Source organism: Colletotrichum abscissum (assembly GCF_030869225.1).
Source record: "Colletotrichum abscissum strain IMI 504890 chromosome Unknown Scaffold_45.1, whole genome shotgun sequence".
NCBI lineage: Eukaryota > Fungi > Ascomycota > Sordariomycetes > Glomerellales > Glomerellaceae > Colletotrichum > Colletotrichum abscissum.
The window spans coordinates 201407-228082 of NW_026850376.1; the positions used below are offsets into that span (position 1 = coordinate 201407).

Here is a 26676-nt window from a genome sequence, read left to right on the forward strand (position 1 = left end):
AAGATGGAAGGAACACTAACAATAACTAACAGCCATGTCCTTGCCCTCACTTCGTAATCTAACTAGGGAATTAGTCTACGCTGCCCTTCTCTCATCTGCTTATCGAGTTCGGTTCCTAACCATAGAGGTTGAGTCTCGTCAAGCTTGTCCTCCAGGTCACTGATATTCCCGCCGTGAATGAAGAAAGACTTTCCATTTACTTCAGGTCGCATAGCAGGTAGCAGGCTTGCTGTGGCAACGTCCTTTGGCGTATTTGCAGGTAACTCCTTCCAAATACTTCTGATATGGTCGGTGACCATCTCCGTATCTACAAGGTTCAGCTTCGTGTCAATGCATTCGGGAACTGCTCGAGCAATCCTCAGGGGGTAAGGGCGCACTCACCTGTCATCCAAGGTGCGATCATATTGACAGTAATGTTCATCTCCGGCAATTGAGTCCGCATAGCGCGCATAAGACCCAGAACAGCCGCCTTGCTGGCACAGTAGGTGTAGCAGGGTGGTGTATCGAAGAAGCTAGCAGCGGACCCGAATAGAACCAGTTGAGATCTCGTTTCCGGGTTTTTGCGAAAGAAACCAATGGCACATTTGGTCACATACCAAGTGCCAGCCATGTTGACATTGAGAACCGAAACATCTGGCTTTTGAAGATACCAGTCTGCCCCAGAGCCCGGCTCGTCAAGTGTCTCGATTTTGTTGATTGCTGCATTCGAAATGACGGTATCAATGGGACCAAGCTCTGAATGAACATCTTGAAAGAAGCTGACAAGGTCGTTCCAGTCCGAGATGTCACATTTTTTGAAGAAGACGCTGTTGACGCTTGAGCATGAGCCAAACATCGTGCCTTGCATGGGGAGTTTCATAAGAAGGCCATAGACAATAATGCGACTTACTTGCCGAGCTCTTTCTGAACTTGCTTTCCTCGAGTCTCGTCAACATCACAGAATGCTACTTTTGCCCCATGCCCTATCACGGAACGGTCAGCACAGCGCTAAAAGCTCATACTGTGTTGCTTACGATGGGCAAGGTCGACAATGGCTCTTCCAATGCCGGCTGCACCTCCAGTGACCAAGATGATTTTGCCCTCCAACTGCTGGAATTCTGAATCGCTAACAGTGTAGGCAGACATTTTTGCGTTGCGTTGTCGCGTTTGTTGTAGAAGTCTAGATTGATCAGGTCCTTGGGGGAACCACAGCGGCCGGGGCTGCCTCTGTTATCACGAAGCCACGGTACACCAACTGCCTGAACTTCAGCGTACTCCACATCGGTGCGGGCTGTCTCCAACTCGGGGTATAGCGGTCGAGCCCCAAACACAGCAAAAGAGCAACATGGATAAAGTAGGCACATTAGATCTCCGCATTCACATATCACTGGGTGTATTGGTACAGTATGTTTCATGCAAGGAAAAAGTCATTCCATTCAATTCAATGTCAAATACGATGGAGCGGGGGTGTCATCTGTCAAGTCCCCGGTAGCTGTCCAATGCTGCTGCTTGTGCTTTCGTGACTCGATTTCGTCGGAAATGGCTATGGCAAGATCCGCTGCCGAAATCCCCAGCAACTTCCCATCCAGAGGACTGTCCCCATCAGGGCCATCCTTCAGCGGCAAATTGCTTATAGTGATCTCGTATCTTCCTGTACGCCTGCCGGGACGATATAGTGCGCTCGGGGATACATACGTCCAGTCGAAGGATGTATTGCCTTCGAAAAACATGAGACTAGCTCGCGCAGCTTTGATGAAGCTGCTCGATGCGTCTTGTTGCGCTTTCAGTTGAGCTTCGTAGGCATTTATCGTTTCACGCGCTGCCTCTTTCTCGTCGGTACTTCCTCTGTCTTCTTTGAGGAGAAGACGAGCGTCGCGGTATAATCTCAAGGCCTGTCCTATCGGTCCAAGCCTCTCTTCCATGTATGTGACATGAGCATGACTGTCCGCAATCCCACGGCGGTAGGCCAAGAAAAAGTCCTTGCTATCTGCCACGCAAACGCCGTCTTCATGAGGCACATGCAAGCTGCCAGTTCCACCGACCATCACGAAGTATCCTGTTTTGGCGCGCTTGACAGCCAGTATGATTTTTCTGATCATCTCGATGAACGGCACTGCCATATTACCTGGTCAGACAAACCATTGCTGCGGGCCAATTTGAGCAGCATTGAACTCACTGTACTGCAACGCTTCGTGACCTGCTGTATGAGGCCCGTATTCGCACACCACAACCGCAAGATCACTGATAGCCTCAGCCAGTTCTCCTTCAGTGGATGTTTCAAGGTTGATGGGCCGCGGCTCGTAGAGCTCATGAGTACCCAGTTTCTGTGGGTTGCGAGACAGTCCAACAACACGATGCCCGCGGTTAATGAGTTCGACAACCAAGTAAGAGCCCCCGAAACCGGCCGGTCCGATGACCCCGACCTTCAGCTTTTCGTCAGTCTTGACCATGGTGGTTCAGTTAGTGATCAGAGTGTATGTAGTTGCTGGATGTGCGTGCCAAACGAGCAAGAAGGCGGCTTTGACCTCCGGTGCTTCTGAGCATCTATAGCCGCTATCAATACGGGCTCTTCCCGCAAGAACGATTTCATGTCGCTGCCATTGTGTAGGTACAGTTGACTGATCACTGCTCGTTAGGCGGATGCGGGGTGATGTGGGGGAAAAGATGGTGGGCTGATTTGGCCTGTGGCAACCAACTGTGAACTGCCTGTCAGAGGTGCGGTGCGGGGACCACTCTGAGGACTATTATTCATGCTGACATCTGGGATTGTATGCCCGAACCCTTATGCCCATGATCGTTCTCGTCTTTCTGAGCAATACGATCGGTTCTACAGATTTTAGATACACTAAATCTCTGCGATACCGGAATGATGGACTTCAACATTGGCTTCATAGGTAAGGCTCAGTCTTGGATATCGCGGAATGACCACTGACTCCCATAGGCCTCGGTGCCATCGGCTATCCCATGGCTGCATCGATTCGTCGAAATTTGAAGCGCCAATCTACCGTTCATGTTTTTGACGTCAACAAATCAGCCTGTGAGAAGTTTGTTCAGCAATTTTCAAGCTTTGGACAGGTAGAAGTCGCAACAAGTCCACGCGAAGTTGCTGCCGCAGTAGATGTGGTGATTTCCATGGTGCCCGGAGCACCAGAAGTGTCGAAGGTCTATCTCGACGTTGGAGATGGCATCATTTCCGCTCCCAAAAACCCACAAAGACTGTTGATTGAGTGTAGTACTATTGATACTACCACCGCAAGGCACGTGGCAGATCAGATACGAAAGGCTTCTCAAGGGACATATGTTGATGCCCCTGTTTCCGTGAGTATTCCTTCCCAACATGTATGACTCCATAAAGTACATTTGAGCCATCAATGGCAACGACGCTTTCTGACTCCAACTTGCCCCAGGGAGGCGTACCAGCAGCGGAAAAGGCGACTCTCTCATTCATGATCGGACGCAAACCTGATGATAAGGAAGATCACTTATCTCAAAGACTACGTCAGGTAGTTTCGATGATGGGCGACCCTGAAAAGCTCTTCTGGTGCGGTGACGTTGGTTCGGGACTTGCTGCTAAGATCAGCAACAACTACATCTCCTGCTCTGTTCTACTTCTGATATCTGAAGCTATGGCAATCGGAGTAAAGTCTGGAGTGGATCCAAAGATGCTTCAGACAATTATTCACAATTCTACCGGTCAAACATTCATGGGAGATAATGTCTGTCCAGTCCCTGGCGTCATCCCACATGCCCCTAGTAGTAATAACTGGAGGCTGGGGTTCAAGACTCAGATGTTTCTCAAGGATCTGTCTCTGGGCATCGATGCTGCAAAACAGGAGAAGATCCAGCCGACGATGGCAGAAGCGGCCTATGAAGTATTTGAAAAAGCCTCCAAGGACCCCCGCTGTATCGTAAGTGAAACGTGACGTATATACTAGAAGTGAGCCAACTAACGTTCTCTCCAGGATCGTGACGGCTCCTCGGTCTACCTTTACGTCACAGACTCAAAGACTTAATTTGGATTGTGGATAGAAAATATCAGGAAATGGGGACTTCAGGCTCTTAGCTAAATACATGTAGTGTACCTAAATATTGAGCCTATGTTATCTCCGAGGAAACGTACGTTTGACAACCTGAGCTCAGGATTCAAACCTTTTTGAGCCTAGAGAAATATCCATGACTTCTATCGTAATCATCGTTCTAGGATATGATAACCATCCAGCACAAGATCATATGTGGAGCATCTATTAATAGTTGAGAAATAGCCGTATTTTCCAAGCTCTTTGATAAGCGAATGACTAGCATCTCAAATCTAAAGTTCTTCTAGAAAGTCCCTAATCTTTGAAATACAATCCTCTGCAGCCTCAGCGTATATTTCGTGCCCTTGAGACTCAATGATTGCTAGTTTCGATGAGGCGACCTCTGCAGTCAGCTTCTTCATGGACTCAACGCTTACAAGAGCACTGTTTGTAGGCGATAAAATCAACATAGGAGCTTTGATGTCCCCCAAGTATGGCTGAGCGTCCAGCTGGCTCAAGAACTCAGCATATCCTGCCAGCCCCTCTCCGTCACTGACAGCAACCTTGTCCTTCCACCATGCGAGATAGTTGGGATCACTGCTCGCCACAGTGCCACTCGCACCAAGAAGTCGTTCTGCCCAACCTCTTGATCCCAGTTGGCGGCATGCCTGGGGCCAAGACTCCAGACCAAAAGCAAGAAACTCCTGTGCCGAGGCCGGCAAATGGGTTGGTGATGAACACACAATGATAGAGCTTACGCGTTCTGGGTATGTTGCCGCAAATATTTCTGCGAGCATACCACTCGTCGACTCTCCAACAAAGTGTATCTTCTCAATGTTCAACTGATCCAAGGTGTCTTTGATTTCATCCACAATCGTGGTGGTTGTGTATTGGTAGACCTCGTCGTCATCGGGGCCTGGGTAGCTTGAGCCGCCATGGCCTCGAAGATCGCGACGCAAGACATTGTACTTTCTAGCTAGGGCTGGAACCCAATGATAGAAGTGGTCTAAGGTTCGACCGAAACCATGTTGAAGTAGTATGGTCTCAGCTGGTTTCCAAGGATCAACAAAAGAGTCGAGAATGTATGCAGTTGTTTGTCCATTCGAGTGACGAATAATTTTCCGATTGCCAGCGTCCATGATTGATGTGCGAGAACTAAGAGTGGGTTTCGAAAGAGTCAGGTAGCGGCACGGCTCTAAAGTACGCTGTTCCACGTACAGGGGACAAAGACCAAGAGAGTGCCTGCCATGAGCAGAGAGGCATCAATAAGGTATCCCAAAAGCAAGTGATAATGACAGCCCTTGTTATCTTACTGCCATGGCTTAGCCACATGGCATACCCCGTATGCCTGGTAGTAGTACCATGTGGGGTAACGGGCAGATCAAATGGTCTCCTAGCGATGCGTTGTTGAGATCTTGCGGGGTAAGGTTTCGGGGAGCATGGTCGAAGCTGGGCAGCATGGCTTAGCTAGCGGATGCGATACGGACTCCGGACACAGAACTTAGAGGTCGAGCATACACACAATGAGTGAAGTCACTCTCGAGTGCGTGACCGGCCTGGATTTATACTAGCAAATGGGTTGTGGGGTGCGAAGACGACATAAATTTGCCTACCTGCAGCTATTTGCAAAAAAGATCAACCTGAACCTCGATCCAGCAAGAATTGTTACATCTCATGTGGCTTTCTTTCGGAAGTTCTTCCAGGTAAGTGTTTCAGTATAGAGCCTAGGTCATCTGTACCTTTTCAAATGTGTTGACTTTGCCGGCCAAAGACTTAGGTACTAAACTCCAGCCGCCACTGAAAACTCAAGTGTTAGTGTCTTTGGTACTGCCCATTCGAACAATTTCCCATGGAGAATAGGAGCTTTAACCTTATACGTAGCCTTGGCAGCTACTTTGGACAGCTATTACGCAACACCATTCACCATCATTTCTTTTCCTACTTCAAGCTGTCCGAGACACGGATCAGGCATTCGCAAATTACAATGGATCGAAGTAACTCGGCTTTCACTCTCACACCATGGATCTCTGTTCTCCTCCTCTTCCTCGTCATCCTCATTTGGGCCTCAGTAGATGTTATCACAGAGACATTCTCGTCTCTTCGGAAGCTGCCTGGTCCATTCGAGGCTCGCTTCTCAAGACTCTGGTATTTTCGACATGTGAGAGACGGAAACTTTCATCATCGCAATATTCAGCTCCATGAGAAATACGGTATGTGATCTTTATTCCCGGGTGTGACTATTAGAGCCTTTTGCTTACAAGATGATTCGCCTGACAGGAGCCATAGTGCGGATTGCTCCTAAACAGTATAGTATTAATGACCCGGCCGTAATCAAGACGATTTATGGTATTGGAAAGGGCTTTATCAAGGCACGTATCATGGAGACCATGGAGTGATTTTGCCTTACTGACATAATTCGCTTCTTAGTCCGCATGGTACGAGGCCTCAAGTCCAGTCGGTCTTCCCTGGCAAGACCTCTTCACGGATCGAGATGGTGCACGTCATGCTGCAAATCGGCGTCTCGTGGCGAACCTTTACTCTGTCACCTCTCTTAGAGCAATGGAGCCCGATGTCGAAGACTGTTTGAGAGTCTTTGTGAAGCAACTTGGAGACTTGAGTCAGACTCAAAATCCCATCGACCTTCAGTTTTGGATGCAGTGTTATGCATTCGATGTTGTCAGTCAAATCACAGTAAGTCTCTCCGTAAACTTGTCTCATTCGTAGTCCTGTCACACATACTCACCCACTCCATATAGCTTGGACAAAGATTTGGATGCCTTGATACAGGAAGCGATCGACTGGGAATCTTCGCTAGTCAACACGTTTACCTCAAGTACTGCGCTATGGTGGGAATAGAACACGAGGTACATGGAACCCTCGACTGGATACTGTCCAAACTCCCACCAGGACAGCTGATGAATGGGGTCAACTTCACCGCCGAGCAGCTGAAAAAGGGCAGAGTCCGGTTTGACATGGAAAAGGGGAGCCCAGACAGACAAGACTTCATGTCCAAGCTCTTCCGTCTACACCACGAAAATCCCGGAAAGTTCCCAGAAAGCGCGGTCTTTACGACCTGTATGACCAACATTGGAGCTGGCTCTGACACAACTTCGATATCACTGTGCGCTGTTATCTATGACCTTGCGTCCCACCCCAGGGTGCTTCAAAGGGTACCTGACCGACTCTTTATGAGCGGAGAGATACTCTCCGCATAGCTTGAATGATCTTTCTAATAATCATCACAGCTTCGGGAAGATATCGACGCCAAATTCGCAGAGCTAGACAACCCTGAGTTCATCCCTTTCAAAGACGCCCAAGCTATGAGCTATCTCCAGGCTTGCATCAAGGAGTCACTCAGACTACATCCAGCAACAGGTCTTCCGCTAGCCCGTGTTGTCCCTAAAGGTGGCGTGAATCTTCTTGGCAGAGACTTCAACGAGGGTGTAAGTTCCATTACCACAGCCTTGATGAGACAAGTTGGTAGATATAACTGACCGAAATGACTGTAGTGCGTTGTAGGCGTGAATACTTGGGTCTTGCACCGGAATAAGGATGTTTTCGGTGCTGATGCCGATGAATACCGCCCTGACAGGTGGTTTAGTCAGGACAAAGAACACATTTCTCTCATGGAATCGAATTGGATACCGGTGAGTCGAATTTTCGCTGAATTTCCCCGGGTCATTACTGATCGATCGTCTCTAGTTCGGGGTAGGTTCTCGTACCTGCATTGGGAAAAACATCAGCTTGCTGGAAATCAACAAGCTTGTGCCCATCTTGGTCAAGACCTTTGACTTCACACCCGTGGAGCCGGAAAGAATCCGGCATGAGAACTACTGGTTGGTTAAACAGGTCGATATGTTATGCAAAGTTTCACCGAGAAGTCCCTAGTAAGGCACATGTAGTTTTTGTGAGGTGCTTCTCATGGGCAAAGAGGACATATATCCACATAGGGCTCAGAGAAAGGAGTTGAACATCAGGCAAGTCGTTATATTTTTCTATTTCCTAGCTGGTCATAATATCAACGCCCACTGTGAATCTTGCTGATATGTCTTGAGTGTGCATGGTAATTGATTTTGAATTTTCGGTTCATTTTCCTGATAATGCTACAATAGTAGTACAATGATTGCAAAGAAAATCGCAGAAAAGAGCGTCCATTGATCTCCAAGAGGTCTGCCATTCCCCCCACTCCCAACACGCTCAATGAGCTTATTCCCAAGATCTGAGATGCTGCTTTGGAAGTCCTCGTAATTTGACGCAGTCCAGTTTGCCCCCCTTGCTCCAGGGACAGCGTCATCGCCCGTGAAGGCAATATATAGGACATCATTGTCATCATGTCCTGAGTTGCCATTGATACTATTGCCGTAGCACGCAGTGGCGAGTGATATGGAAGCCTCACCTACCATGGCTTGAGGCCCATCATCACCATTTGTATCTCCCCAGATTCCATACATCTACATAAGATGGGTTAGAGTAGGAATTCAAGTAAATTAGCAGTAGACCTACCAATTTGTTATTGCACACGACAGCCATCACGCTGAGTGGTTTGACGCCATGCTTTTCTGGGTTGAATGTAGGCCAGCCGCTTCTAGTACCTTCATTTCCGAATACAACATAGGTGTGTACCGAGGCGTTGAGGTCTCGTCGCCCAGTCCCGTAACTCCTCAGCTGGTCGCGGAATGTCGTCTCAGATTGAGTGTCGGTGGAGCTGCCGCAACGTCCGTCGCCTCCGGCTTGCTCGCCATCGCAGTCCACGTCCATGTTGGCCAACTCGCCATTTTTCCCTTGGAGATATATGATTTTGTAATCATCCAGGTAGTCTCCGCAGTAGCTGAAATCTAATGAATGAATTTCGTGAGCATTTTTGGAGCATGAGCCGTTGAGGGGATGAAGCACGTACCTCCGCTGTCACCCTCACTGCTGTGAAACCCGCTTGCTAACGTATGATGGCACTTGTTCCGCCCGCGGACGAACCCATAGAAGTCTTTAACATTGTTCGGAATATCGCGTGACAACGCTTGTGTCGCTAGAAACATGAAAAGAAGGAAGACGCCGCCTAATGAGACCATGATGACTCTAATGATGGCCGCCGATGAGCCTGAAGAGAAATGGATGAGGTGAGACGGGATGCTCGGGTCGGGGGCAGGGAATCGTGAGCGACGAGTCGCGCTTTGGTCTCCACGTGATCCACGGAGTCCTGCAGCGCCATTCAAAGCACTAGTTGTGCACAGCCCTCATTTTAGACGCTCTGAAATGAACACGAGCACGCTGGGGGCTCTTGGCCAAGTCTCAAGCGTCTTGACCGGGGCTGAGAGAAGCAATGATGGGATGACGCGCGATTGACAGCCAGGCATCAATACTCTGTTGAAAATCGAAGGATTCATGGTTCTCAGCCATGTCTGGTCTGTGTGCGACAGGCGTTCAGCCACCCATGGAAATGAGGCGCAATATGACTGAGACTTAAAATCCGGCCCGCTCCGAATGGCTTTCTGTCATTGTTCAACTCAGGCCCAACTTAATCGGAGCGCTGACCGTGGAGAAAGACAGCGCTTATTTAAGCCTAAAATTAAGGTGCCCCAATGCCTCAAATGGCTTAGTGTCAACGAAAGAAATGGCATCGATGATTGAGGTCGAATGACATATGCAACTCACCATATCTTGAGCTGCCACCCAGGCAAATCGCGTCTCTCACATTTTGGCTCAATCGTCTCGACTCATTATTTTACGAGAATCAGAAACCATCTCACATTGGGGATGACTGTGCTTCGTTGTGTGAAATATGGCTCGACAGGGCGATTCGAGGGCGAAAGTCCAAAGGTGTCTGAATGTCTTGTGGTCGCAAAATCCACGGTGTTAATCGTGGCAGCAACCAACGCCATGTATACCCTACGACATCTGTAACACATATGGGAATGAAAAGACCTAGATCTCATCAAAGATAACCTTTTGCACGAAGTATGGCTGCATGAAGCTGCATCATGATTCGGTATCGATACGTCGTCCAAGGTGAAACTGTGAATCTGCTGGCAATTATTATCAGCGAGTCTCGAACAACTAAATCCAGTCAGCTTCCAGAAGTTCCATCTTGTGTCACGCTGTCATCAGCTCACATCTGCCTGCTCCAACAAAACGGCCTCTTAGCCTGTGCTGTAAGTCAATGAAATTGGCGTACGTTCGACCGGATTATATCCGGCTTTGATGCACTTCAGTGCAGACAAGAATGCCCTTCCTGTGTTGGTGTTATGGTGGACATGCTGCTGCCCATACTAGTGCCCGTCATAACTCATATTGGTTGGAACAAACATCATCAGCAAGCACGATACTCCACTGTCACAGTGCCGCAGACCTGCATTATCCTGCTTGGCCAAGATGAGGGGTAAGTTCACTTGGACATCTGGAGACATAAATGAGCACAGATTGTTCTTCCTCTCTGAGAGAACCTTTGGCCAGCTTATGGTTCAATCTTCATACATCATGGCTGACTCTCAGAGAACCACTGTAGCTCAAGAGAGCGCTGTGGGCACTGCTCCTTCACCATCTGCCAACAACCTGGAGCCTGCTCGTAGCACCGGCCACGATATTGCAATCAATCACGGCCCCATTCTAGAGGCCGAAGCAGAGAACAGCGACGTGAGAAATACCATGAAATTTCTTAGAATGAAGTCGCTGACCCTGCTTCATAGTTAACAGACGACGATGCCTCGGACAGAGCGACAGTAAGCAAGATTTCTCGCTGAAACGTTCTCATATAAAAGTGATCTTCTGACTTGCTGTAGAGTGTGGCATCTTCAAGCACAAGCTTGTCCAGCTCGATTCTTCAGCATCGCTTGGAGAATGGAAGAACTTACCACAAATACAAAGACGGAAGTGAGCAACCATCTTCAAATTGAATCTGCCAGGCATCGAATCCAATTGCAGTGGAATTTACTTACAAAACTAGAATATCTTTTCCCCAACGACGAAAGAGAGAACGACAGGCTTGGTTTGTAGCCCGAGGAACAATTGGCAGTCTGGATACTAAAGATGTTCGTAGATTTGCAGCATAACCTTTATCTGTTGACGCTGGAATATAAGCTGGGTCTTGCTCCCCCGAACAACGAAAATTCAGGCGTTAAGCGCGTCCTGGACATTGGGACAGGCACGGGACTCTGGGCTATCGAATTCGCCGATGAACATCCCGAGGCTGAGGTGGGCTCAGCTTCTTCCCCTGGCGAGATGATCTTAAACTCAAGTGTTCGCAGGTTCTAGGGGTCGATCTTACTCCGGTACAGACTCAATTGTATGGGTCTGCTGTTTTCTTAGATTATTTTATTCACTAATTGGTTTACAGTGTTCCGCCGAATCTAAAATTTGAAGTTGACGACATTGAACAACCCTGGACATTCAGCCAGCCTTTCGACTATATACACATTCGTGGCATGACCTCTAGTGTCTCTGACTGGCACGCATTCTTCAAGCAAGCATACAAGTATGCGTTTTCTTGTTTCCTCGTTACAATTAACTAATCCTCTGCAGCGGCCTTACTCCCGGTGGTTATATCGAACTATTCGAAGGTCATGCGCGCACACAGTCGGACGATGGGTCGTTGACTCCTAATCACGCATTCTGGCAGTGGGCAGACAAGCTAGACGAGTGCTGCAAGATCCTCGGTCGTCCATTTGTCCATGTTCCGAGTCTTGTTCCTATCCTTGAGCAAGCGGGTTTTGTCGATGTGACCATCGTTCCGTTCAAGTGGCCCATCGGCCCGTGGGCAAAAGATCCATATTACAAAGAACTTGGGGTGTGGGCTCTTGAGAATGCCTCCGAGGGCCTCGAAGCTTGGACAATGGCAGCACTGACTAGGGCGCTCGACTGGAGCAATGCAGAGGTGCAAACTTTTCTGGCTCAAGTTAGGAAGGACCTGAAAGACCGAAGCATCCACCACTACTGTCCTTTGTAAGTCACATCCTCTTCTTAATCTTTCTAGACTCAGGGGTCTTTTCGCTATCTTTTCTTTGCAGATCTGAACTCCAACTTGGTCCATATGCAAGTGTATGATGTTAACATCGAACAGATGGGTGATTTATGGCAAAAAGCCATTGTAAAAGGCTTAGGGATTGAAAATGCTGTCGGGATTTCATTTCAGAGCTAGGGCTGTTCTTTCAAAGTACGTATGAACAATCACAATTGATAGTGGTTTCGTGCTCGATCCCTACAAGACTTCGTGAATGGTGTATTAGTTGCCGTATATCACCGTCAGGACCAAGTTTTCATTTGACATGAACCAGAAAGAAGGCGCTAAATCATCGAACACCTATAATTCAAATTGAAAGTGCAATTTGAACCCGGTCGGATATGCAAGTCAGACTAGCGCCAAGCGCTGTTGCTCCGATTTCTCAAGGCATCGCGGCATCGATTCGGGATCAGGCTACCAACCATTTATCCGTGATGCAATGCAGCCCACAGGCCAACAACTCAACCAATGAAGTGAAGCCGCAAATGCAGGCCTCGGAGTGCGACATAGGTAAGACACGACCCATGGGCTTGCAGCTTAATTTGGCAGCTGAGAGCATGGTGTCTAAAGAGAGAGCCTGATCAAAAATTCGACGAGAGCCTTATTCCCTGCTCTCCCCAACGATCTGCTTCTGTCCCTCTTTTCCCTTCATCATTTTGTCGATTTTGCTGTCATGTAGATCTCGAAACGGTATGGAAGGGATGAGCACTCCTTCAAATCAACGAACATGGCTGTATTCGATGCAGACCCAGAGGGGTGCGCAATCATTCCACTACTTGCTGATTACCGTATTTTCCACTGGACTAATTCTTTCTAGAATCGCACCAGTTGTGCGACCAGCCGCTGTGCTCGACGATCAAAATGAAACACCGATCGAGTCATCTACGACGACCGCAACATTGCCTGAGATAGCTCCGAACCAGACCGCACATGAGATTGACCGCCGCGATGCGGACCCTGTAGTCCCAGAGCAAAGAGCCGAAAGTTTTCAAGCCCAGCAGTTTGCAGACAAAACCACCTTGTCAGGGTGGTTTCCCCAAATAAGAAGTGACGAAAATAGCAGTTGGCGCATATGGTTTTCACGAAGAAGTCGTGCTCTCATGGTCCAGATTGGGATTATCGGCTTCATCCTGATGACAAATCTCGGTGTGACTATTTTTGCTGTCAAAAGCTACGGAAGCCGTAATGGTGTCGGGTTGATATACGAAGGCGACTGCTCAACCGTGAAAAGGCTTGACCAATGGTTGCATTTGCTCATCAATTTGTTGGGAACAGGCATGCTGTCGGCTTCAAATTATTGCATGCAACTGCAGGCTGCGCCAACACGCGAGAACGTGAATGCTGCTCATGCGAAACACAAGTGGCTGGACATTGGCATTCCTAGCCTTCGAAATCTAAAATATCTCAGCATGTGGAGGCGATGTTCGTGGGCATTGTTGGCCTTGACCTCTATTCCTATTCATCTCATGTAAGAAAGCTCCAGTGCCTTTGCTTTTCGAGACATTCAGTCATCCGCTCACACCTGCAACGTGAAGATACAACTCGGCTGTGTTCCAGTCACTTTCATCTCACAATTACACCGTTGTCGTTGTCAAAGATTCCTTTTTGAACAATGCTTCATGGAGCTTGAAAACAGCAGAGGACAATCGAGCCGGCGACTACGGCTGGGAAGACACCCGAGTCAACCCCTCAAACCTAGACTACGAAGAAGTAGTAAGAGCCATACAGAGGAATGCATCCATCTATGAAGAACGCAACATTTCAGCATGTTTCGACTTGTATGACGACTACTTCAGTCCCCAAGGAAACGCGATCATTCTAGTCAAGAATGAAACTTTACAGAGCCCGCCAGAGGACAGTCTGCTCATGTATGTTTCCATCGTCCCTCGTTCAGACGACTGGTCCAAGAACATGTGGGCTCTAGGTAATGGCACTGGTCACTTTGCAGCTTTGTCACCACCAAAACCCGTGACTAAATGGTTCCTTGGGCCTCCATATTACGAGGTGTCACGATGTATCGTTCAGCCGCCAGAAGGGCTCAGCGCAAACTGTCGATTCGAATATTCGCCTCCCATCATGTTCACTATTTGCATCATGAACATGATTAAAGCGGCCATCATGCTATCAATATGGGCTCTGAGGAGATGGCAGAATCCCAGAAAGGAAAATCAGGCGAAGGAGGTCTTATACACCTTGGGCGATGCCATAGCCTCTTTCATGCGGGAACCATGCAAGCAAACTGTCGATATGGGACTTGCGACAAAGTACGACTTCTTGACTACACGAACTTTGCGCAACCGTTTTATTAGATCTTCCCCAACGATATTCCAAAAAAGACCTCAGCCGCGGGCTTTTGAAAAGAACCCAAAGCAGTGGAGATCCTCTGCAAGCCTAAGACGTTGGGTCATCATGCTGGCCATGTAGGAACACTGACTTTTTGCTTTCTGATACTGAATTCACTGACTTGCTTTTCCTCAGGTGTCTTCTTGTAATCATAATCGCAGCTGTACTTTTGACAATGTCATTCGTAAGCCTAAGACAAAGAGGTTTCGGTGTAAAGATACCACAGCTGTGGAAGCTAGGCTTTGGAGCCTTGACGCCTTACACCTACTTGGTGATTAATATGCCTCGTACAGACCCAGGAGGGTTGATAGCTAATGTGCTATTGGCCAACTTGCCTCAACTCGTCCTGTCGATCTTGTACATCGTCTACAATACTATGCTGAGCACCTTTTTAGTCCAAAGGGAGTTCAGTCGCATGTGGGATCCGGGCAATAGGAAGCCGTTGAGAGTTTCCGAACCAATAGGGATCCAACGATCAAGTTACTTCATTTCCCTGCCCTTGAGATATGGGATTCCGCTTTATGCTAGCTCGGGCATCATGCATTGGCTGGTGTCACAGAGCCTTTTCTTGGCACGAATTCGAGCCATAACCACAGATGGGAGTGACGATGATGTCAACTCTTTCTCGACATGTGGCTATAGTCCTATAGCTGTGTTTGTCAGTAAGTCGACCTCCATTGCCATTCATTACTCTCGAATGTGCCTGTGGTTTCTGACCTAGAGGCTTAGCATTGCTTGCGGGGCTCCTTCTCGTCATCATTATCATCGGTATGGGGCTGCGACGCTATGATGGCACAATGCCAATGGTGTCGACCAATAGTCTGGCAATAAGTGCTGCTTGTCACGTCCTGCGGGAAGATCAGGATGGCGGCTATCTGCTACCTGTTCAGTGGGGAGTTCTCAGTATGACTGGGGGCGTTGGGAAGTGTGCTTTCACTACAGCGGCGGTCAACACGGTCAAGCTCCCAGAGAAAGGCCCAGATCGAGTCTACAAGTGATGGTGTGAGGGTCTTGAGGGCCCTGACTGATCAACTAATAAGCCCCGAATGCGAAGTCAGGGTCCAGGCCTTGAACCCAAATCAAGCTTGTTCTCGATGGGCTGGACTTCACATAATGTAATTTCAAGCTTTAATCAACACCACACTGCCTGAATTTCATACCATTAAGTTCAGCGTGGGCGAACTGTGGTTCAGGCCAGGGGCAAAAAAAACAGCATTGCATATCCAACCCAAAGTCACTACTCAATCCCCGTGTCGGAAAGCTGCAAATGTAACCTAGAGTGTAACCAAACTAATACGGAGCATTTAATGAGACAGTTGGCGCATTCAGGGGCTCTAAAGGAGATTGATGATCATACGTCGGGATTCCTCACTCAGGTCAGCTACCAATGGCTGGCGTGTACATCTTGGACGACGTGTAAGTGATGTCGTCGGATGATCTCAAACTGCCATACTCGGAGACAAGTTGGGTGAATCATCAACCTACGGGATTCTGCATTCGGTCCGTGCTTAGTTGTTCAGTCATATCCATGCCCACCGCATTGCAAGGCGGAGTCTAGCTTCAAGTAGCTCTGCTGACACATCGACACTCAGCACAACGAGACTTTATCTGATGAATGGACGAATTTCTCAACAGATGAGGTCCCGCATGAAATATCTGGCAAACTTTCTCCGATGGGATCGCGAAAGTTTGGGCCGGTGGCGTGCTCACGTGCTTAAATCCTAAGCTGCAAACTCCACACCAGCCGAACGCGATGACCAAAGGACCATGACCTCAGCGTGAACTATCGAGGCCTGGATCTCGTGTGGGTTTCTGATGCTGTACGAGGACGAGGGCTGGAAAACTCACATGGTGAGGTTGAGCAACAGGGCCTCCCGTGGTATTCACCGACATGTGCCCAGCTCGTAGGATGCCATCCAGCCGCAACGGGGCTGGGCTGGCATAGTTGGTCACGACCTCATTCTTCCCACATTGCCGCCTCATGCTGCTCGGTCTCGCTTCCTTCCTCTACTGCACTGCCTCAGATGATGAGTCCTACATGAACCTCAATCTCGGTGTCGAGTGTAATCTCTCATACGGAAATGGATTCTGGAGTGCTGGTAGCGCTTGCTGACAACCGAAGTTGCCGGTTGATAGAAAGAGTCTTTCGGGTAGTGCAGATCATGGTGTTGACGTCTGCCAAGTCAACTCAAAGTTGACATTCTTGCCTTTGTTTATAGGTGTGGAGGGGCTCGGTGACATTTTGCAGAGCAGTTCGGAGGTCCGAGCCAACTCAATTAGACTGTGAACAGTTTACGCGGCCACCAGTTGAGCTTCGGGACATGAAACAAGCGGGTAGGAATCACAATGTATGTTAAGTGGAGAGCCATTCAACTACTGTAAATCAAGAAAGTTCATGTGGTTTATGCCGCCTACCTCATGGTGTGACTAAGACCTATCGAAATAATCATCGACTTACGAAGCTGCCAGAGGGCGAACCTGCGGCAAAATTTGGTCCCCTCAATTGGCCTGCTTCAGCCTCTCTTGACGGCAGTAAGCGGTCTACTCCGCATCTAGACCTGATTAATCGGCATGAAACCGAGCTCTAGCTTTCGGATCCTGAAAATTAGATTATAAGCGACTTATTGTGTTACGTAATAGGGATAGTAATCGCACCTCACGAAGTGCCCATTACGTACTAAATCACGTATCTATCTTAGACATTATATATATAGACCTTTTCCTTTTATTTATTTTTATTTTAATAATTAAGTTACTTTTACTATACTCCGTATACTTATTATTACGTACTATAACTCGTAATAATTATAAGCCTAGCTTTTAGTTAAGACCCTATATTATAATAACGTATTTATTAATATAATTCTTACGATCTTTTTAAAATAACCGACTTACTTATACCTACTTTAACTTAAGCTAAATTAATTAGCTATAATAATTAAATTAAATAGTTTAACGTACTTCGTATTATAAATAAGAGCGTTAGGGTTTAGAAATACGTCGACTTAAACGCTCTAAACTCCGACGTATTCCTTAACCCCTTTATAGTACTTATTTTACCCTTTAAATTTAAATAATTAATTACGACTTATAATAAAAAAAAACTACGAGCCTACTAAGCTTATTATAAAGCGTTTAAAAATAACTAAAAAAACTAAAAAATCCTCTACTAGTAATTTCTAAATATAACTCCTAATACGAACTTTTTAACTTTTTTAAGTATAAGTAACTTATAGGACTAAGCTAAGTTTCTTTTTATAAAGTTAGTTATACTACTTACTTTATATAGATAAATCTATCCCTATACCGTATTTATAAAGAGGATCTATATACTTAAAAGTATTTAAAAATAATAAAAGCTTAATACTAAATATAAATAACTTATAGCTTATAAACGTAATACTATTAATATATATATTAAAGTCCTTACTTAGTAATTAGTAAAATTAGTTAACGCTATATTATATAAATACGTATTTTAAAAAGCTATTAAAAACGGCGCTAAGTTTAGTATATAATAAATTATTAAATATTTAAAATAAGAATTTATACCCCCCGAACTAATAATAAGGAATATAGTTCGAAAGGAATATTAATAAGCCCTTAATAAAGCGAGGACTAGAATTAACCCTTAACGCTAATATAAAAAGTAGTAGTTTACTTATTTCTAAGCTAAAATATATAATATTTTAGAAATTAGTAAAAAGATCGCCGTACTTAACTTCTTAATTATAGTTAAGTCTAAACTTAACCCTATATAAGGCTAATATATATATAAAACCTTTAGTAAATTAATAGCTTTTAGAACGTATATAAGGACCCTCGAGGAAATTATATATATATTTAGCTTAATAACTTAGGATATATATATTAAACGACTTTTAAGTTAAAAAGGGGCTTACTTTACTTTTACTAAACGCTCTAACTTAGTTAATAATATAAATAATAAGGGTAACGTTATATACCCTTATAATCGTATATACCCATAGCGCCCTACAGTATACTAAAAATTAAAATAGGTATTTATAAGTTAAAACGCTAATAAGTTATTAATATAAATACTAAGGAGCTATATAGAAAAAGTCCTCGCTACTATTAAATTAAGTAAATAGAAATTACTCTATAATAAGCTTAAAAAAGCTAGTTAGTTAAGGAATAATAATACCCCTAAGAAACTTAGGTTTTTAAAAAGATTCTCTAACTAACTTATAACGAGCTTATTAATAAACTAGAACGAGGGCTACGTAATTACTATATTTATAAAAAGTTAGGACTTAAAAATAAACGTAATTTTTAGTACCCCTATAAGTAGCGCTTACCCCCTTTTTTAGAATATAGTAATAAATAGCTATAAAATAATATATTTAATTAATAATAAGAGCCTACTTAAACCTAAGAGTTACGTACTATTAGGTAATAATAACTACGTTAAATTAAGAACTACTATACTACTTATTACTATATATAATACTCGTATTATAAAGGATATTTTAAATAGACTTAAAGAAAAGGGAACTTACGATCTAAAGCTCTAAAACGTCGCTTATATTAAGGGATTCTATATTAATATAGTTTTAAAAACTCTATTAAATAAAAGCGTACTTTAGTATTATAATTTAAATTATACTTTATAATAGGGAACGCTTTATAAAAGTACTATTAAAAAATAGCTTATCTAAAAAAATAATCTAATCTTTTTTAAATATAAGCTCCTCTAATCCTATCCTTTTTTTATAAACCTTAAACATATTTTATAAAACCTAACTAGTATTATATTACTAATTAACTATAAAAAATTTTATTATTTATATTAACGTACCTATAAGAGGTCTAATAATACGCTCCTCTAGTACTTTAAAATAGATTATCTAGGACCTAATATTCTTTATTAATTACTATATAAAACTTAAAGTATATATATTAAACCTCTATTATAAGTTAAGTATAAAGTATATGTATTATCTAAAGCTAAAATAATAATCTTAAGAGGGCTACCCTTAAAAAGAGCCTTACGGCTATAGTACTATATATATTAAGATCTCTTCTATTTTAAACTATTTCTAAATAAATAATAATATATACTTATAACTTTTAACGAATATAATAAGTAGCTTAGGGAGTTCTCTTTAAGAACTAAAATAAAAAAAAAAGTGCTTTTCGTACTATAAAGCCTCGAAGTAATAATTTATTATTAAAAAGGGACCCCAATTTACTTCTTTAAAAATAATAATAAGACCGCCCTCCTAATTATAAATATTAAATACGTATATAAGACGTAATATAGCGAGCTAGGAATCGGAATAGAACTTCTACCTCTATATATAAAAGAACCCGTAAATAATACTAAAAGAGTAAGTTAACTCGTAATTACTAAAGCTTATAAAATATACCTTTTTATAAACCTCCTTATAAATTTATAAAACGAAATAGTACTAATAGCAATTTTTATTTATAATGTTACCCTATAAGAGGCTAATAAAGGAGATTTACTTATTATAATAAAAATTAATTAGTAAAAGCGGTATTAATACTAATAATAAACGGGTTATTAAGTACGGGATTTTAAACTAGTTACTCCGTATCTTAGTAATTTTTATATATATAATTACTAAGTATACTTTCTTTATAAAGATTATAAGAGGGGTATATATTAAAAGGAGTTTAAAGTACTTTTTTATAGGTATATAAAATACTTAATTAGATATATATTAAAAACGTATAACCTATATAGGGTCTAAGTACCCGTGCTTAAGTAAGTATTTATTATAAAAAATATTAAGTTTAATAAAAAAGTCTTTTATAATCCTATATACGAGGAGTAAGCTATTATAAGTAAGTAAGTAAATCTAGTAATTTAAAAAATATAAGAACTCTTTAATACTAATAATAAGCTAGTTCGAGTACTTAAAAAAGTAGATCTAGACTTTAAAAATACTAATATTTAAAATAACTTTATAATTAAGAATAATATTATTATTAAATTTTTAACTATTTAAGATACTAAGTAACCGATAGACGTACTTTAGGGTATAGTTAATAAAGCTAAAGAGGCTAATATAGTCTTATTATTATTACTAACCCCTAAAATAACCCCCTTATATAAGCTCGGGGGTAAGAATAAAAAAAGGGATATAATAACTAGGTTATAAACGGCTTTACGTAGTTTATAATCCTCTTTATAAGCGCTTATATATATTATAAAAGTTCTTAAGCCTTTAATTCTTAATAGCTCTTAATAAAACGCTAGAATATATAATAAATAAAGTACTAATTACGAAAAAATAATTCTTAATATTAAAATTAACGTTAATAAGGAACCCTTATAATAAACCTCTATTATTATATAAAAATAGAGCTTATAAGAACTATTTTATTAAGTACTAAATAAAGCTTTATTAGGTTTTAGATATTTAAACTAGGCCCATAGACCTCTATAACGCTTTAATAATAATATCTTTATAACGCTCTTATATTTAAATATAAAAAACGGTAATTACTATAACCGTCTTTAAAACTACTTTTTCTCTACTTTTATACCTAATTAATAAAAAGCTATAAAGAAAAGTAATATAAGATATATAATACTTTATTAAATAGTAAAAAGAGTAGTTTATAAGACCTACTTAGAGCGCTCTAGAAGAGTTTAAAAACTACGACTTACTAAAATTAACTTCTAGAGCTTACTAAAGAAGTTTAGTAATATTAAATATCTCCTACTATAATTATAAAAGCTACTTAGGGATATTATAAACATAAAAATAAAAAAGCTAAGGGATATTAATATATAAAAAGAGGTCGACCGTAATCTTAAATAAGGGATCCTATTTTTATTAAAATAGGTATATATTTATAAGTATAACGTTAATAACGAGGTTAGTAAGGTAAAGGTACGTATATATATAAAGGGGAATATATAACTACTTAACCCCTTATAAAATACGTACGCTTCGATACTTATTATAAAAGCCTTTAGGCTTATAATAGTAATAGCTACCTAATTCGACCTTAAAATAAACTAATATAATACTATTAACGCATTCCTTAACGCACCTCTTAAGAATAAAAAGCTAGTAATTATTAAACTCCTAAAGGGATATAAAATTACTAATAAAGTAAATAAGCTTTAATACGCTTTATATAGCCTCCGAGATTTACTAATTCTCTAGTTCTAAACTTTTATTTTTATATTTTATAATATAAATATAATATATAGCTATAAGGAGATTTATATTTACTAAATTATAAATAAGAAAGTAATACTAATATTTTACGTTAACGACTTTATTATTTTATATTATTAAAATAACTAAAAAGTAGCTTAAGGGATCGTTAATAATATAAAAACATATATTAACCTTAAAAAGAATAGACTAATTAATTACTTTTTTAGAGTGCGGATTTTATAAAACCGTATTACTTATAAGGTTTACTTTATTTATAATATATATATTAAGTAAGTTACTAAGCGCTTCGACCTTATAAATTTATTATATTTAGTTACCCCTCTTCCTTAAGAAGAGTTTAAACTAAACGAGGGCTAAGTAATAAAGGAGGAAATAAAGAGCTACTAAGAAAAAGTCGGGAGTATATTTTATATAGCTATTATAATTAAACTAAACATTACCTTTACTTATTTATAATTATTATAGTTCCTAACTAACCTAAGCGTAACCTATATTAAAGTAATTAATTACTATATCTAATATCTTTATATAACGAGATATCTTACGCTTTATTATAGTAATATACTAAATACGTAATTATTACTTTTAACTAAAAATACTAGCTTTATAAATAACGAGGTAATACGACGATTATCTTAAGAATATATAATATTCTTTTTTAGTAACCTAATTTAATAAAAATTAGTACGCTAAGTAACGGTTATAATATTAACTACTAAAGCTAAGCTTCTTTATTTTAAAGAAACTATAAAAAAAACTATAGCTCTAAAGCGCCTTTTTAAGGATATTACCCTTAACCTAAGAGAAGTATAGTTAGTTAACTACGATAATTAATAAACGATTCGATTTATTATAAAAAAAAGAAAAAGAATAGCTACTTAACTTTACTATATTAATATATAAAATATATAACTAAAATAAGAGCACGCTAAAAATAACTTTAAGGTTACTTATATATTAATAAAAAATATACTAATAAATAAACTTATTAAAAACCTTTTACGAGCTAAGTTTAAATATTTCTATATACTTCTTAACCTCTATAATACGCGAGAAGCTATTATAAATAGCTAAAATAGTTAAAAATAATTAATTTAGGCTACGCCTAAAAAAACTTAATATTTAAAAGTAAATAATAAACGGAACTTAAAGTATAGCCTAAAGGTTTAAAATAAATAAAATAAAAACTTTTTATAGCCTAAAGGCCTAAACTCCTAAAATAACTTTACTTTATAAGGTATACGTATATAAAAATAAAACCTAAGCTTATACTTATTATTTAAACTCCTAATTTATAAAGTATATAATTATTAAGAATATAGCGTTATTAAAGAGGAGGGTTAGTATACGTATTAAGAAACGTATTTTACGTATTTCGAAGTTTATAAAACTAAGAATAGCGGGGGTAGCGGGGGGTATAAGAGCTAAAATAATTATTAAGTTAACGATTTAAAATATAAAAACGGGTAGTATAATAAAAAGTTAGTTATAAATAATTACGATAAGTATAAAAGAGGACCGGGGGTATAAGTTAAAAAAGTCCTCTATATAAAAACTAATATAGTTCTTATATAGCCTCTAGTTTTTATCTATTTAGCGGATAATACTATAAAGCTTAATAATATTTTATTAAAACTATAATTAGAAATACGCTTTTTAATAATAAAAAAGGATAATATACTTATAAAAGAGGGAATATTATTTATAATAGCCTTAGTAAGGGCCTAGGCTATTAGTTATAAAATAATTAATATATTAATATACCCCTCGGCTAAATAGCCGTTAAAATAGCGTATATACTAGCTATTACTTCTTATAAAATAATAACTACTATCCTTAGGGTTAGTATACTAAAGGACTATTTTAAAATAAAATAAGTACTAAATCTCCTATTTTTTAAAAACCTCTCCCTTAAGCTTCTTAAGAACTAAATATATATTAAATAGGCTTAGAATAGTAAAAAGAACTATACTTACTACGGGGGGTACTTTTATTTCTTAGTATTCTTTTTTACTTTTTATTACCTTTTTAAAAAGAGCTAGCCTTACGTTTTTTAAATTTTAAAATAATATTAAATATAAACTTTTAAAATAATAAGTATATAATATACCTTTTTTAAAGGGCTTATTATCTAAACTAGTTTTATCTTTATTCTTAAACTCTAAGGGGGGGATAGGTAAAAGCTTATTAAAGCTCTTATTATTATTATTTATTTTATTATTATTTTTATTATAATTATTAAAAAGAGCCTCGAACTTAATAAAATCCTTAGTATCTTAATTAATAGCCTTAATATCCTCTTAGTTAAAAAAGGAGAGCTTAGTAGCCGGGCCTTAATAAGTAAATAAGAGGTCGCGGGGGGGAGAGATAATTTAGAGGGGCTCGTTAGTATTATTACTTATTTAAACTCTTAGTAAACTATATAATACGTATATAAGAAGTATTATAGAAATTATATAAAACTTATTATTATTTCTAAATATATTAGATATTTATATTTAGAATAAAATTAATAAATAATTTAATAATATAAGTGCGCGCGTAGTAGACGGGGGTACTTACGATAACTATAAAAAGTTAAAAAGAGAAAAAAAAATAATAACTAAGTAACGCCGTAAAAATTTAAATATACATAAGGTAACTAAGTAGCCTTACCCTTAGTAATTTATATATTAAAAATAGTATAATATATACTATTCCGGGTTAAGATTCTATTTATTTTAAATAAAAAGATATATTTATAATAAACGTAGTTTAAAAAACGTATATCCCTTATACTTATTTTTCTTTTATTTATATTTAACTAAATTAGGCCTTTATAAGGGTATTTAGAGATTTTATTTTAAGTATAATAGCTCCCTAGTAATAATAATTAGGGGGTATATTATATAATAAGGATAGTAATTATACCTTACGAAGTACTTATTACGTACTAAATTACGTATTTATTTTAAATATCGTATATATAGACCTTTTCTTTTTGTTTATTTCTACTTTAATAATTAAGCTACTTTTATTATACTCCGTATGCCTATTACTGCGTACTATAACTCGTAATACATTGCGAGGGGCCTAGCCTACCGAAAGATCATTTGAGCACTAGATGCTTTACTGTAGATAGAGAGGGCCATACTATGGATTTGAAGACTTGCTAGCTTTTACAGAGCTTTGAACTTACGAGGTGTTCGTTACTCTTGGGCGGTTCTATGAAAGGCACAAAGGAAGCTTCGGATACTAGATCCCCCTGATTGTCTCTCGGACGTTTGCTTTACGAAGCGCTGTCAACCAAACTGTCAAAAAGCACTGATGCAAATCCTACACTTGGTTCTTGCACCACTGTTCATCTGGATGAAAGCTGATTCCGCGGGTGTCTCACGCCAAGTTTATCAGCGGCTGCAAACCGTGGACGATAACTTGTCTTCCCCTCACATCCGAATGTTCCCCCTACCTTAGATCGGATGGCTGAAGTTGGTGGGCGGCTCTGCTTAGCTATGCACGCAGATAACTCTAATCTTCGGATCTCTTACTCAGAGACTTTTTCTTTGCGTGATTTAAGCCTTTGCAGATCATAGTTTCCTTCCATGGATAGCCTTGCGAAGGGGTTGACTTTTGGTACTGAGCGGCTGACTGGATCATCACCACACCTCGCGTTGTCGTCCGCATCTCGCGTTGCCGTATTTGCAACTCACAAAGTGCAAGTTATCCCCGAAGCCGAGTTCAGCTGGGCGCAACTCAGCCGCGGATTACTATGGACAAGAAGTAACTTGGAGACATCGTTCTTATTTTACGCCAACGGCAATTTCATTCATCTCGAGTATAAGTACGTTGTTCTCGGTTCACCTTGATTGTTTATTCTTCATCACATCCTCACCTTTAGTGGATTGACTCAAGCATCACTTCAATAACTCAACTTCGAACCTTTAATTTCATTTTTCAAATCTGCAACTATGCATATCCCGTCTTTCAGCCAAACTGCCACGATTGGCATGGCTTTCTATGCCATCGCTGCTGTAGCTGCACCAGTAGCTCAGCCAATCGCCGAGCCTAGGTTCGAGACAGGTGACCTTATCGAAGTAAGTCTGAAGCTATCCTATTTACTCGTGTTCGGAAAGATTCTGACATTTAGATAGCGTTCTCCGGAGGCAGCTGTAAGTACATGTAACTTCTAGGAGAGCACATCGTCCCACTCGCCTTATATCTTGATTGCTATCCCTTCCGGGCATCATTTTCCCTCATAAGTCACTCACCGACTATTTGCAACAATGATAGCCTGATGTTGATTTACCGGTATGACTCCTTCTCAAGAATCAAAGAACTGCCGTGCTGATATCGTAACCCTCAGACCCTACGCGACGCCATCGTCGCTCGCGATGAACCAAGCGAAGGATCCCAACTCGAAGCACGCGACGACAAGAAACAAAACAATCAAGATCAATACCATAATAACAGCAAATGCAAGCGCGGTAAGGGAGGCGGCAGAGACGAGGGTTGCGACTACGGCGACTACGGAGGCTACGGCGGTGGCAAGGGAGGCGGTGGATACGGCGGTGGCGGCTACGGAGGTGGTGGGTACGGTGGTGGTGGATACGGCAACGGAGGCGGCTACGGCAATGGCGGTGGCTACGGCCACGGCAAAGGCGGCCACGGTCTTCAGGGCTCCGACGAGGCAAAGAGCGATCAGAAGGACAACGACCTCGGCAAGCGAGACGAGGCCGGTCTTCCCGGTGAAGATAAGAACAAGGAGGGTGGAGTTGATATTCTAAACAATAAGGGCGGCGGTGGTGGCTACGGAGGATACGGCGGCGGAAAGGGTGGAGGATACGGTGGCGGCGGGTACGGTGGAGGTGGGTATGGTCACGGGGGCGGCGGCTACGGGGGCGGTGGCTACGGCAACGGCGGGTACGGCAACTGCAAGGGTGGATACAAATGCGGCGGAGGGTACGGTGGTGGAGGGTACGGCGGCGGCGGGTACGGCGGTGGAAAGGGAGGCGGATACGGTGGTGGCTATGGCGGCCACGGTCACTAATAGGGAAATGAGAGGGGTCCAGACGATGGCTGAGGTTCATCATCGAAGCTCCTTTGGAATCCCTTTGTCGAGAATGCTTGGGCATCGGCTTTACAAACACTCGGTTTTACTATTCCTGATCACCATGGTCTGGGTTGG

General features: G+C 41.5%; 9 protein-coding genes across 9 annotated transcripts; 5 read left to right on the plus strand and 4 right to left on the minus strand.

Moving 5' to 3' along the window:
- Window positions 1–62: 62 nt before the first annotated feature.
- Window positions 63–1125, minus strand: CABS01_13479 (uncharacterized protein; the record flags this gene model as incomplete). The annotated part of the gene is made up of 4 exons (XM_060546821.1): window positions 63–307; window positions 382–806; window positions 890–962; window positions 1014–1125. The coding sequence occupies 4 exons, from the start codon at window positions 1123–1125 to the stop codon at window positions 63–65; spliced, it is 855 nt and encodes a 284-aa protein (XP_060394881.1).
- A 290-nt stretch (window positions 1126–1415) lies between these two features.
- On the minus strand, window positions 1416–2429 carry CABS01_13480 (uncharacterized protein; the record flags this gene model as incomplete). The annotated part of the gene is made up of 2 exons (XM_060546822.1): window positions 1416–2092; window positions 2156–2429. 2 exons carry the CDS (start codon window positions 2427–2429, stop codon window positions 1416–1418), a joined length of 951 nt encoding a protein of 316 aa, XP_060394882.1.
- A 419-nt stretch (window positions 2430–2848) lies between these two features.
- On the plus strand, window positions 2849–3992 carry CABS01_13481 (uncharacterized protein; the record flags this gene model as incomplete). The annotated part of the gene is made up of 4 exons (XM_060546823.1): window positions 2849–2873; window positions 2921–3297; window positions 3387–3887; window positions 3942–3992. 4 exons carry the CDS (start codon window positions 2849–2851, stop codon window positions 3990–3992), a joined length of 954 nt encoding a protein of 317 aa, XP_060394883.1.
- A 296-nt stretch (window positions 3993–4288) lies between these two features.
- CABS01_13482 (uncharacterized protein) lies at window positions 4289–5134 on the minus strand (the record flags this gene model as incomplete). The annotated part of the gene is made up of 1 exon (XM_060546824.1): window positions 4289–5134. One exon carries the CDS (start codon window positions 5132–5134, stop codon window positions 4289–4291), a length of 846 nt encoding a protein of 281 aa, XP_060394884.1.
- Window positions 5135–5979: 845 nt separating this feature from the next.
- Window positions 5980–7883, plus strand: CABS01_13483 (uncharacterized protein; the record flags this gene model as incomplete). The annotated part of the gene is made up of 6 exons (XM_060546825.1): window positions 5980–6153; window positions 6423–6686; window positions 6752–7165; window positions 7241–7438; window positions 7505–7642; window positions 7698–7883. 6 exons carry the CDS (start codon window positions 5980–5982, stop codon window positions 7881–7883), a joined length of 1374 nt encoding a protein of 457 aa, XP_060394885.1.
- Window positions 7884–8098: 215 nt separating this feature from the next.
- On the minus strand, window positions 8099–9061 carry CABS01_13484 (fungal chitosanase; the record flags this gene model as incomplete). The annotated part of the gene is made up of 3 exons (XM_060546826.1): window positions 8099–8446; window positions 8499–8830; window positions 8893–9061. The coding sequence occupies 3 exons, from the start codon at window positions 9059–9061 to the stop codon at window positions 8099–8101; spliced, it is 849 nt and encodes a 282-aa protein (XP_060394886.1).
- Window positions 9062–10466: 1405 nt separating this feature from the next.
- Window positions 10467–12076, plus strand: CABS01_13485 (uncharacterized protein; the record flags this gene model as incomplete). Its single annotated transcript, XM_060546827.1, has 9 exons — window positions 10467–10622; window positions 10676–10708; window positions 10769–10859; window positions 10933–10974; window positions 11026–11180; window positions 11234–11271; window positions 11323–11460; window positions 11508–11927; window positions 12046–12076. The coding sequence occupies 9 exons, from the start codon at window positions 10467–10469 to the stop codon at window positions 12074–12076; spliced, it is 1104 nt and encodes a 367-aa protein (XP_060394887.1).
- A 636-nt stretch (window positions 12077–12712) lies between these two features.
- CABS01_13486 (uncharacterized protein) lies at window positions 12713–15326 on the plus strand (the record flags this gene model as incomplete). The annotated part of the gene is made up of 5 exons (XM_060546828.1): window positions 12713–12741; window positions 12803–13453; window positions 13521–14405; window positions 14464–14990; window positions 15058–15326. 5 exons carry the CDS (start codon window positions 12713–12715, stop codon window positions 15324–15326), a joined length of 2361 nt encoding a protein of 786 aa, XP_060394888.1.
- Window positions 15327–25459: 10133 nt separating this feature from the next.
- CABS01_13487 (uncharacterized protein) lies at window positions 25460–26538 on the plus strand (the record flags this gene model as incomplete). The annotated part of the gene is made up of 3 exons (XM_060546829.1): window positions 25460–25585; window positions 25855–25872; window positions 26215–26538. The coding sequence occupies 3 exons, from the start codon at window positions 25460–25462 to the stop codon at window positions 26536–26538; spliced, it is 468 nt and encodes a 155-aa protein (XP_060394889.1).
- Between the last annotated feature and the right edge of the window lie 138 nt (window positions 26539–26676).